The sequence below is a fragment of the Carassius carassius genome, chromosome 15 (assembly GCF_963082965.1).
Source record: "Carassius carassius chromosome 15, fCarCar2.1, whole genome shotgun sequence".
Classification (NCBI taxonomy): Eukaryota; Metazoa; Chordata; class Actinopteri; order Cypriniformes; family Cyprinidae; genus Carassius; species Carassius carassius.
In genome coordinates, this window is record NC_081769.1 from 29031774 (window position 1) to 29044814 (window position 13041).

The following is a 13041-nucleotide window of genomic DNA, read 5'->3' on the forward strand; positions in this document are numbered from 1 at the left end:
GACTCTTGCAAGAAAAAAAAAACCGTAAGAAAAAGTGTGTGTGTCTCGTGTTTCGTCTCGCGAAACTAAAAATATTGCAGCGAGGCAAATGCTCTTAGGGATTTTTAATATATATATATATATTTGTGTTATACATTTAATAAGTGTCGTCAATGATACAATCTTTTGTAGAATTAGTGTATGCACTTTTTAACGTTTTTTTTAAACATTTTAAACCCCCTGAGATACAAACGCTTTCATTGATATTAAAACATTGTAAAAACTGTAAAAAAAAACAAAAAAAAAAGTTTTAACACGCTGTAAATTAAAAGTTAATTGGAGCATGTTTTGAAAGAAACATCTTAGTCTCATAATGTCATATTAATGTGGTACTGTAATTATTTGTGAAATTTACTTGCAATTTCTGAGTGACAATTCATGATAGCCCACATAAAACAATACACACATGGTAATACCATAAGAATTGTTGTATTGGGAAAAGAACAGATTCAAACACTGGCTTTGACATCTATTCTTGCACAAATACATCATTCTCTTGATTTTGTGCCAAACTGCTTGCAAACACCATCTCCAGGCATAAAGAAAATGCAGACATTTCAAAGCAGAGCAGTAGCCTATGAGTGCTGTTCAGTTTCAGCGTCCAGTCCCGACAGTCTGTTCTGGGGTGATGTTTATTTTTCATTACCTCTTGAGTTTCCCTAGAAACAGCTTTTAACAGCAGGTGTCGGGGGAACAGTACTGTCATATTTGAGCTTTACTGGACCCTGCAAGCCGAAAAAAATAAAATTTTATATAAATATAATAAATTGTTCAGCTTTTTATACTAAGCACCATCAGAATGCACTTTAAATGAGGAGCTTGTTAAACAAGCCCTCTTCCCAGAAGGGAAAATATGAGTTTTGAGTAAAATCTTCACAATGGAGTCATGAATCAAAGTTTTAGCCCCTGAACAAAACCAGAACCAGTTTGGTCCATGACACATAGTTCAGAGCATAACCCCACCCACTGCTTCTCCACCTCAATCCCTGTGTGGAAAATGAGCACAACCCAAATGCATTTTTCCTTCTCGAACAGGAATTCTTTCCCAGATGATTCTTCTGAGGTCATTAAACGATGTCGTGCGGCTTCGGGGAGCTCCTGATTGCTCTGGATCTAGTGCTGGGGAGGGGGTTCGCTATGTTTCCACACACATATACAAGAAAATGAACAGGAGCCAGCAAGGGATTCCAGTCTGGTGCTGTAACACACAGCTGTGTCTCCCCAGGGCACTAATTCACAGGGCCCTCGCTCAGTCAACTTTGATGCTCAGTAACACTGCCGGCAGGTAAACCGCAGCTTGAAACAAATATCTTTCTTTCTTACAACCTCCAATTCACACAAACGGTCCTCAGGGTCACTTGTTACAACAATGCAACAGATAAAATCAGCAACTCCCTCTGTGTCAATGCAGCATTGCAACTGCAGAAAATACAGAAACCCACAGCAGAACAAGGATTATTCAGGACTATTTATTTGCCCATTAAATTAGGAAAATAGAACTCCATAAGCAATATATATTTACAGCCCGTAACACCTTGTGAAATGAGATTAACTGACTGTTCAATCTGTAGTTTACTTTCCATCTCTGTAGAATCTAGTCCGTGAATGAATTCGCACATATCAACACACTAGTTAACTAGTTTTGGAGCTTTATGGTCTTAAACAAAGATACTGAGAAAGAGAGAGAGAGAGAGGGAGGGAGAGAGGGAGGGAGAGGGAGAGAGAGAGAGAGAGAGAGAGAGAGAGAGAGAGAAGGACAACAAACAATAAGTAAAAATACCCAAATTAGACATCTTCATTAATCCATTGTTTCTCTTTTAAACAGTCTAACTAGATTAAAAAAAATCACTCTCCTTTAGTTTAACTGCCATGGACCTCATGGAAAGTTACAGGAACTAAAACATCTTAGCCAGTTTTGTGGTCTGTCAGCAAAGATTTCTTTGGACAGTAACTTCTGGCTTTAAAAATCAGTTACGTTTTCCTAAAAAATATGCAAGTTCCATTTCTAATCCTCAATAATTTAAAACTCGTTTCTCTTTATCCTTTGCAGTAAGCTGAAAGTGTTTAAAGGGTTTGCGTATTCAAAACTTGTAATTCTGTCATCTTTAACTCACCCTTGTGTTGTTGTGAACCTGTATGATTGTCACAAAAGAACATCTTTTAAATCATCCTGTCAAATCAATCCGAAATTTTAGATAATATGTCCTTTTCTATTTCACATGAGAAACCAAGTTGCACAGGTTTGGAATGAGACATGAAGTAGAATAAATGATATGTTTTTGTTGATTTAAGTCATAAAATTCTGGTAATTTCCTATTTCACTCAATAGGATCATCACATTAACATAAATATTAATCTCTCTGAAGTGTATAACAGCAGACCAGTACTGACAGCAGAGCAGAAAAACACAGGAGTGCAAATAAAATGTATTAAAAGAAAAACACAGAGCATCAAATAAGGCAATAGCACATAAGAGATGTTAATCTCATTATCATAAAGCCATGTTTTGGTCCACAATGAACGATGTGTTTGGTGACCACGTTGAAGTTTTAAGTGCTTTCTCCGCTAAACCTAGCTTAACATTTGTAGCCATAAACAGTTATTTTTTCGGTACAAGAAAAGAAAACACAGGTGAATGTACCCAGTCAAAAAGATAAAAACAACGAGTGCAGCTCTATGGAAAAAATAAGATATAAAACCAAAGATTATCATGCAATTAAAGCTCAAGGAATAAATAATACATGAACCCCCAACAATATGTTGTTCCTGTGTTTTCTTCCACCATCCTTATTCAGTCCTCCTCTTCCTCATGGGAGGGGCCTCTGAGTGAGGCGGGGCCTATGGGCTTCTCCTCCTGCACATGCTCAATAGCTACTATGCCGGTGAAGAGAGCGTAGCTCAGCATCGCTGCGACTGCGACCAGCACTGACAGCAGCTGCTTGCGTCTCTTGTATGGCTCGTTGTCAAAGTCGCTCCCCTGCTGTGTGCTGGACATCGGACGATTGACGCCCTCTGCAAACAGAACAGGCATGAACATGAGGACTCAATGACTCTTACTCTACAGATAGAACAATGGCTGTTTTGTTCTTTGCAAGCAATTTACTGTGGTTGTTGGTCTCCCACCTTTATTCTCGCTGGGGAAGTACAAGCTCAGGATGTTACAGCAAAATGTGTTCAAGTTGTCCAGATTCTTCAAGTTCTGCTGCAGTTGGCAGTTAGGCAGACGGATCTTAATAAGTGGAGCTAGATGACCAAAGACATATGCATCTAGAGAAGAGGGCCTTTAAACACACACACACATAGACATAAAATGTATATTAAGCCTAACCCACAATCAACTGAGAGTAAAGCTTAAAAGGTCAACCTTGATGAGTAAAATACTTACGAATCGCCAAAGAAAAACTTGTTCGGTCCCAGGCGCTGAGAGAGAAGATTGAGGCACTCCAGAGCATCGTGGTAAAGCTGGAGGGAAAGATGGAGAGAGTCACAGAGAATAACAACAACTGAGAGGATGTGCGAGAAACAACTAGATTATAGATTCTTATGTTCGTTTTCTCTACTTCTATCAGTCATTATGTTTTATACCTCAGTATTTAGCCGTGTATATATATATATATATATATATATATATATATATATATATATATATCTCAATATTTGTGTATTTGCAAACATTCTTTGGTAACACTTTATTTTAAGGTGTCCTTGTTACATGCACTTACTATTATAATAACAATAAATGACGCATAATTACATGCAAGTAACCCTGCATCAAACCCTAATCCTAATCCCAACCGTAAAGTAAGGACATGTAGTTAATTAATATTCCTCAGTACTTAAAATGTTTAATTTCACTGTAACAAGGACAAGGAGAAAGAGGAAGCTTTGTTTTATCCAAATAGCCACTGAAGAGATTAGAATAAAAAAGGATTAAATGCAAAAAGAAAAACATTTTTTGAAATTTTGGAGTGAAATAGTCCACCCAAAATGAAAATGTCATTAGTTTCTCCCCACTCATGTCTTCCTAAACCTGTATGACGTTCTTTCTTCTGCAGAACACAAAAGAAGATGATTTGAAGAATGCTGGTAAACAAACAGTTTGGTTCCCAGAGATTTTCAATGTATGGGCAAAAATATTAAGTCCAAAACGTTTGGTTACCAACATTCTTCAACCTATGCTCTTTCATGTTCTGTAGAAAAAGGAAAGTCATACAGGTTTGAAAAGACACAAGGGGGAGTAAATGATGACAGAAAGTTCATTTTTGGTGGCCTATTCCTTTCATATTGAATTAAAAGCATAATCGCAAACGTAACATTTAATATATTGCTCAGCTGTGGTGAACAGTTCACAAGCATGCACACAAGCAGAGTTGTTTCCCAACATCAGACTAGCAGCTATCTAAAATAGAATTCTCTGCCAGAACGGAACTTCTGCTCTACTTGAGCCCAGATTCCACACATCTGCTGGTTTATCAGCATCCTCTTCAGGGACCAGAACACTGTTGCCTCTGGCTGTAGTCTCAGGGAGGTGTTAGTGTCACAGACACAGCCCACCCACCATCTGATGCACATTGCACAGCAAAAACAAACACAATATCCCCACCAACCTCCTTCTCTGCCTCTTCTCCCGCCTCCAGCGAACTGTTTCCCCGGATCAGGCGGAGTCGCTCAAGCTGCCTGTTCTGCATGCGGCCCGGCTGGAAGAAGTTGAGCGGGAAGGACATATTCTCTCCATGCCAGCGGCGCGTCACCTCCACATAGTTTTTAGGATCGATCCACAAAGCATAGATCTGCAGGGAGATGAGAGTTTGAGCATGTACCCACTAAAATTTCCTCTTCAAGGTGGAGTGCTTGAATCTCACCAGTGCAGGTAACAGCCGCTCCTCCAGCAGTGAGATGAAGGCCAGCGTGTCTGCGCCCTCTTTGGCCGAGAGATCAAAGTCTGCATTGTATTTCTGAAACACAAATCTCCAGTATTACTATACGACACTGAACAAATCAAACTCCTTGGAATCCAGACTTTCGGTCATCAGTCAAAAAGCCAATACAATTTTTCCACTGCCTTTTTTTTTGACCAGCAAAAGATTGAGATCATCAAAGATTTTGTTAATCAAGATAATCTTCAGGCAGAAGTTACGTTTGTTATAAACAAACTACACCACGATCACTTTTGACAAATCTTTTAATATTTATTTAAAATCTACTAGTGCAAACGTCTGAGTTAGAACAGTTTGCAAGCTTTCCTGTTTCTGACAACCTCTGTATTCCCATTTAGCCAGCAACAGCCTTTTTCCAAGACATGTAAACTCTTAAAATCATCCCAATGTAGCATGTCATAAAAGTTGCTTGTGTTCTTCACAGACATTATTTCAGACATTTAACTGACTTTGGGACTAAGAAACCGGAAGTTCAAAAATGCACACTTATTTCCAGTTGTGTAGTGTTTTGTGAATAAATCTGCAAGCGTTGATCTGATCTGTGTATGCTCCTGACTCTGTAAGCAGCTCTGGCTGGAACAGCACTACTACTGGTAGAATGAGCAACTATAAACGTGTTTCTAGGAAGGGTTTTAATTATGTACCTAATTAAAACCTTTACTAAAAACACATGTTTAGTGTGTCTCATTCCATTCAAATTTAATGGGTATCTTCATTGTGCAAATCCAACATGATTAATGAGAAAATTAGGGAAGCCTTTATATCACTGGAAAGGCTGCGGTTCTCAAACGAATGAACCCGAAATAAAGAGTGAAATATACAGGGAAACTAGAGTAATGCTTGAGGACCGTGACAGCAGCGAGGTAAGAGATAATCACCTGTTTCCTCAACTGAATGATGATCTGACTGGGTTGGGAGCAGCTGCCTTCATCTTTGGTCCTGAGAGCAGGAAGTGACCCTTCAGTAAAGACATCAGCATCAGTAAAAACATAAAAAAAGGATTTCTTTTCTATAGCACTATAAAAATGATCAATGACACAGTCCATTTAAAAAATGTGTGATCTCTAGAAAACATAGTATTACATAATGAACAGTTTTGCGGATTAATATTTTTTGATAAATGGGGGTGGTGTTGGCGCAGTGGATAAGACACATGCCTTTGGTGTGTGAGACCCGGTTTGAATCCACTGTGAGACACCAATGTGTCCCTGAGCAAGACACTTAACCCCTAGTTGCTCCAGAAGCGTGTGACCTCTGACATATATAGCAATTGTAAGTCGCTTTGGATAAAATAAATTAATGTAAATGTGATAAATATAGTGCAAAAGAATAGCATTTATTTGAAAGATGAAAGTCTTTACTGTAACTTTTGATCAACTGAATTCATAATTTCTGTATAAGTAGTCATTTATCCAAAAATACAAATAAATAAGATGTATATACTAATAAATGTAGTATAATAAATGTATAAACAATACAATTTAATATTTAAAATAAAAATTAAAGAACTAACTAATTGTTTATTTATTAAGGCTTTAGTACCAGTAAAATGTATCAATGATACATCCGCTACAAATGTGATAAACAGGCTAATTAACTTCATTTTTATAAAAAATTTTTGTAAAGAGTGATGAAGTGAATGTAGTGCTTAAGCTGTTCCTGCAAAGTCAAAGGGTCTACATAAAACATAAAACTGCTGAAGGGACATGGGTCTTAAATATGGAATAATATTGAGATTTGAAAGAATTCAGGAGCCAAGGAAAATAATACCTAAGAATGTGGAAAGAGAAAACATACAGACGCAAGTTATCAGCAGCTCGGCAGGAAAGAGGAAGAGGCCTGCGTGCTTCAGCACACGCTAAATGTTCATCTTAATGAATGTGGAGTGTTTGCCAAGAAACAGATTGTTAAAACTTTCCCTGCTTACCTGTGGGGCTTCTCCAGGGGTTACAAATCTTGTGAATTTTTAGCGGAGCTCCAGCAAAGCGAGCGTATGCCTGGAAAATTATATAAAATACATTAATATTATGTACACTAATTTCATTTTCTGGTTAACTAGATTTATACTTCCAGGTTTAGACTGAATCTGGTTATTAGTGTGTTGCTAGTATCATGCCAATATTTCACATTCTGGTCTCTAGACACAACTCCTTCCTCCATCTGCCATCTGCTAGGCCAACATTATACATCTCAAGAGCTAGAAAAGCAATTTTAGCTGATCACTTGAGATATCACTCATGTATAATTTGCAAACCAAACTAAGTAGTTGCAACAAAAGCAAGCATACAACCTGAATAAACAACAACTGCTAGCTAACTTTAACAAACAGCTCCATTCAGCTCTTGGACGGGGTTAGGGGTTCATGCCTCGTTTTACGATGACATCCGATAAAGAGGGACGGAATTTCACATTCTTGCACATGCAACTGAGAGCTGACAGATTGAGCGCTTCACATCTGGCTCAGACCTTCAGCAAGTCATTTAGCAGATTCTTTCCATTGAAAGCATCTTATACTGTTGATCACTGGGGTTAAATTCCCTGGAGTGCTTCTTTTCACTTTAGACTTAAAACAAGAATGACTCAAAAATATTCAGACTTGATTCTTAAAGGAATAGTTCACCCAAAAACCAAAATCGGGAAATGTCCGCGAGCTAGGCCTTGAACTCGGGATGCCCGAAGCATTATGGCGCTATATGTCAGCATGCTGCCCATGAAGCTATCAGAGCTGACAATCCTGTAATCTTTGAAGAATCTTCAAGCAGCTCTTGAACATCTGACCTTGACTGTGAAGATCAAATGTTATAAAATACTACAAATGAAGCAGTTATTACAAATAAAATAAATAGCAAATAGTATAACAATTAACTTCTGGGAATAACTCTTCCATGACTTTACATGGGATAAGTGGGTATAGAAAATGGATGGACGTAATTATGCCACAAAGTATGCCAGTCAGTCCCTCAGATGTTTTATATGGCTTCGGAAGATATGTGTAGTATGAACTTCTTAAATGTTCACTATGAACTGTCTTTTAAAATGGTTAAAAGACTTTTAAAACAGCTGCATGAAGATCCTTCAGATTGTTTGTGTTTTATCGCAAAAACAGCAGCAGAATCATTTCTGGGTGATTTCTTTAACATTAGGCTACCACCAGCACTCAAAAACTCACTGAGGGAGAGGAAAGTGGATTTCTGGAAAACGCTGAGTATTGTGTTCTGAGATTTTCTCCTTTTTCCGGCTGTAGTCGAGCGGTGAGCTGGAAAAGCGCCATCAAAGGCTGACATCACAACCTCAGATTTATTACTAGATTGATTCCTACACAATCCTAAATTGTGGCTCGTAAAGTAGAGGGGATCGAGTTTGGAAATAAATCATTCCTATGTGAACAACCGGTACTGTCCAAAGCAAACACAACGAGGAAAACTATAGCTGGCTGAAATCCACTTTGCCCACAGTAAAGGCAGTTCATCAGACTCCTGCTGTACACATAAACACAAGGAAATTAGGCCACAGATGACAGAACAGATTCTCTTGAAAGTGCAGATGGCAATAATTAGTTTGAGCCGCTCATAAAATCCTTAAATAGAGTGCCGCAGATGATGATTGGACTGTTCTTCTTTTAAGCCCCGCCCCTGCCTTGCTGCACATCCAATCACTGCTCTGTCGTTAGGGAACAGTGTTCTAATACACCAAAACAAAGCAACCAACCAGGAGTTAATTCGTCAATAAATGGCAACGCTAGAGTAAATGTTTTTGCTGAAAGGTAGGTAACATTTCATTGTTTTTCTTATCGGAGCACTTTATTAATTTTCAAATGTAAAAAGTGCATCAAGCAACTAAGTTTATCATGAAAAAATAAGGACAAGATTTTTTTGACAAGATTACACTGTGCCAACATTACGTGTTAGTAGAGAATACAAGACCACTGCAAAACATCAAGCACTAAAGAAAAAAAATACTTCATAAACATCAAATGAGCATATTTTTAAAATCAACTTGCAGGAAAAAAGCAAACACATAACATCACAAGAGATCTCCTAGTAGGCCTGTCATAATTATTACAGAAATGTCTGGTCAGATTATTTGATTTATTATATGATTATTATTAAAAAAGATATTGTGACCAAAAAATAAGGTAATAAGGGTTAATTACTGAAATTTAGATTTATATATCATCTGAAAGCTGAATAAATAAGCTTTCCATTGATGTATGGTTTTAGGATAGGACAATATTCAAAATATTGACAAAATCACCTTTAAAGTTGTCCAAATTAAGTCCTTAGCAATGAATAATATTAATAAAAAATTAAGTTTTCATATATTAATGGTAGGAAATGTACAAAATAACTTCCGGAACATGATCTTTACTTTATATCCTAAAGATTTTTGTTTTTGTTTATTCTGACCCATACAATGCATTGTTGGCTATTGCTCCAAATATACATATTCCACTTATGACTTGTTTTGTTGTTTGGGGTCACGTTATATTTTATTATTGAAATGAATAATTTTAAATTACATTAATACATCAAAGTAAAAAGACATTTTAAACAAATACAAGATATACAACAAAATAATGTTGTTTATTAGGAGCATGGTTGAAATATTTAAATTTTAATTTGAAAACATTTTATTCACATTATGGCATAAAAATGCAAGTTAATTTGACTATTAATCTTCTCATAATTAATAAAACAAATCAGTATCATTAATTACAATCAACAATTAATCACTGTCAAAAACGTTATGATTATGACAGGCCTACCTTTATACTGGCAGCTAGCAGGCAAATCTCCAGACATCCTCAGACCTTCAAATGCAGTTACAATTTTATGCAACTATACCCTTTCTGGTGCAATGAGAATCTGGAAAATTCTGAATGAACTTTATATTACTAAACCATTAGACACAGGGAGCAAAACATGCCTGTGGTTTTCAAAGCGCCTAGAGTAGGTACAGACAGACTGTAACACACAGACGAGAGCTGGAAAAATCCCACCACACTTTTTAGAGAGTCCAAAACACACAGCGCTGATGTAACCTAATCACTTTAACATGCGTTTTCAGTGACAGTGACCTGGTTCTGTGCCCACAGACAATCTTTGTTGATTAGGAATAAAACGAATCTGAATGCAGTCTCCAAAGCTGCCGATGGGAGATGAGATGGATGTTAACTCCAGATGACAGTTGTGGGTTTTTGGTTTACAGTAGCACAGACAGGTGGCGCCCTGGTGTGACCAAACTGAAGCGGAAAAATAAGAACAGCAGGAGGAAATGTATCCCACAATATGATTCATGAAGCAAAAATATCTGTAGATAGGCACCTTGGCTGTGGAGTTAACTGGGATATTAAAACACTTGAGCTTTTTATAAAAGCATAAAAAAGAAAATAGTATATTTTCCCATTTCAAAGGGCAGCATGACCTGACTGGTATTTAGACAGTGTAAAATCATGATCCTCCAACACACATTTGACAAGGGGAAGAAAAAGCAATGAGTTTGGTAGGCTCTTATTTAACTACAAATAGTAGCTGTGGCCAGAAATCTGCAGATTATTATTCTGGAAAATAGAAGACTCCCAGTGACCCTAGAGAAGACAAATGGTTTGGAGAATGGATGGATGAGAGCGCAATATATTATATATATATATATATATATATATATATATATATATATATATATATATATATATATATATAGAGAGAGAGAGAGAGAGAGAGAGAGAGAGAGAGAGCGAGAGAGTGTGTTTTCAAGGTACTTAGATATAATTTTATGTGAATAGTAGTTACAACTGTTGTTTATAACTTTTTATTTACAATAATACACACAATACTATACAATTACAATGCATTTTAGAATCACGCAAAGAATACAAATTTGGTGTAATCAATCATAAAAATGTAATCAATGCTATAAATAAATACTATTAATGTTACTATAAATATATATTCCACGTTAAAAGCTGTGATATGACTATGTGATATCACTGTACCATCTCGAACAGCCACTGTACTTTCCTAAAGTGAGGCGATTCTCTACACAAAGACGGAAACTTAAGCAGAACCCAAACCGTATAAGAATCCAGACTACACGATCCAGTGATGAAGACTCACCAGCACGATGAGACAGTCCGTGTTTACTGACGGTAAACCCAACCCATCCTTCCAGCAGAACAGCTCACTGGGCGCCGCCATCTTTCACAATCCAAACAGCTGTGACCCGGAGCTGACGCTTCGACAATTAAAAGTCCCACCAATCCGTCAATCTGTGGCTGCGGTTCATTCATAGGTAGTAATGCTTGGTTTGTGTAATGAGTTTTAACGCACTTTAAATATATGGGTGTGTAAAATTATGTGATATACAGCATTGGTAATTTTATACCAACTCCACTAAAATTCGAGTTTGTAAATGAAGACTACTGGAGTATGTATTTAAACTACGTTTTACAAGAAAAAATTAGGCTATGAGTTTTTTTTTTTTTCTTTAAAAACTCGTTTAATTCACTGCATTATTTGTTACAATGTGTTCATTTTAAATGTCTAAATAATAGCCTATTTTAAAACACAATAAAGTAGGAAATTAACTCGATTAAAAGATTTTTTGATCAAATAAATTTAGCTTTGTTGAGCATAATAGTTTGTGTGTGTGTGTTTATTGTTTAGGGTAACTGCAATTCACTTTTGTAAACATATATACTGGTAACAGTGTAGGGATATTGCTGTCTTTTAATATCGGTTTTGACTTTTTTATACTTTTGTAGTGAGTGTATTGTGTTTTGGGAGGAAGTTTGGTTACCATGGCATTAAGGTAATTTAACTGAATGCATGCCTTTGTGATATGCAGTATATTATGTGTTTTAAGTAGGGGAGTGCACTGATGCCATATCTTGGCCAAAAGGACAATCAACTGCATATGTTGCAACTCTCCATCCTAAACAACTGCCAAGAATTCATGAGCCAAAACTGCATGCACACATGATGACATCATCTCCAGAAACTCAAGGGACTGATAGAGTCCAGTACATTCCAGTTCAGGACATGAGCACCATCCCGTCTGTCTGTGTGAACTGTTATTTTCTTCCCTCTCTTTAGAGCACTTTTTCTCAATCTATGGCCTGGAAAAACACATATGTAACCACTTAATGTAACTGTGTGTTCCCATTTACCGTAGATAATTAAGTTTCACTGAGGGTAAAGACAAGGAAAGTTCAACATATTGAGAAAATCTCTGGAAAAGGGCTTTGGGCATCATTGGGACATTCCAGAATGCTCTGAAACTGTTCCAAGAACAGGCTAAAGGACAAAAGGAACCTAGCACATTGTATAACACTTATGGTTTTAATATTTAAAGGAACATGCAATAATATTTAAAGGATTGGAAAATTATACTAATAATTATTATTCAATGTAAAATAATCAAAGCAGATATAAACTCGGTCCAGAGTGTCGCTTAACATTTCAGACTGTGTGTGGTAAGATGCCGTGCTTCCTCCAAAAAGCAAACATCAGGATGGCATAAAGCACTTCACTGAAGCCCTGCGGAAAAACCAAATGACCCGTTTAACAACTCAAATTTCAGACACAGACAAACACTCAAACCTCAAGTGAATAAAACATCACTGATCCGAGAAGAAGAGTTCTTACCACAGCGTCTCTGACCTGGAGGAAAAAACATCAAGGGATTTTAAATATTTATATAATTGTAGATGAATTTGTTGAACCATCTGACACAAACATGCCAAAATAGTGTTTTAGATCTAATGCAAACTGGAAACACAATAAAAGACACATTTTATTTATCTGATGGAAATACTTTAAAAGGGCTGCCAGATGTGGTTATGGCTGCAAATGTCTTGAGGAGAGAGTTGCCTACTGCTGCAGCCAGATGACACACACACACACACTCCTGCTGGATAATGTCACTGCTGATGTCACAGCTGACGTCATCCCATGGATTAATTTACGCAGAGGTGATATGTGCTATTTATAGTGAGAAGTTATGACCATAAATATATAACGATCTACCCCCACCAGGGAAATTAGACAAGCATCAATTTATTATTAAT

The 13041-nt window shown here is 36.9% G+C and overlaps 1 protein-coding gene across 2 annotated transcripts; it reads right to left on the reverse strand.

Annotated features, from left to right (window-relative positions):
* Positions 1–2245: 2245 nt before the first annotated feature.
* On the reverse strand, positions 2246–11246 carry mtx1a (metaxin 1a). Of its 2 annotated transcripts, none has more exons than XM_059568390.1 (8): positions 11090–11246; positions 6904–6973; positions 5855–5934; positions 4902–4994; positions 4647–4829; positions 3425–3501; positions 3163–3320; positions 2246–3051 (listed from the first exon to the last, which is right to left on the reverse strand). In XM_059568390.1, exons 1-8 carry the CDS (start codon positions 11168–11170, stop codon positions 2831–2833), a joined length of 963 nt encoding a protein of 320 aa, XP_059424373.1. In that variant the 5' UTR covers positions 11171–11246; the 3' UTR covers positions 2246–2830. The 2 variants fall into 2 exon arrangements, with proteins under 2 accessions (XP_059424373.1, XP_059424372.1); XM_059568389.1 differs by lacking the exon at positions 11090–11246 and adding an exon at positions 8146–8618.
* Between the last annotated feature and the right edge of the window lie 1795 nt (positions 11247–13041).

What these genes read in the sequence shown, in the direction of transcription:
- mtx1a (XM_059568389.1), bottom strand. Translation starts at nt 8,247, where the DNA reads ATGGCGCTTTTCCAGCTCACCGCTCGACTACAGCCGGAAAAAGGAGAA. An exon ending in CCCCTGGAGAAGCCCCACAG is followed by an intron (nt 5,935 to 6,903) that starts GTAAGCAGGGAA and finishes TCTTTACTGAAG; the next exon opens with GGTCACTTCCTGCTCTCAGG. An exon ending in GAGAAGAGGCAGAGAAGGAG is followed by an intron (nt 3,502 to 4,646) that starts GTTGGTGGGGAT and finishes CTTTCCCTCCAG; the next exon opens with CTTTACCACGATGCTCTGGA.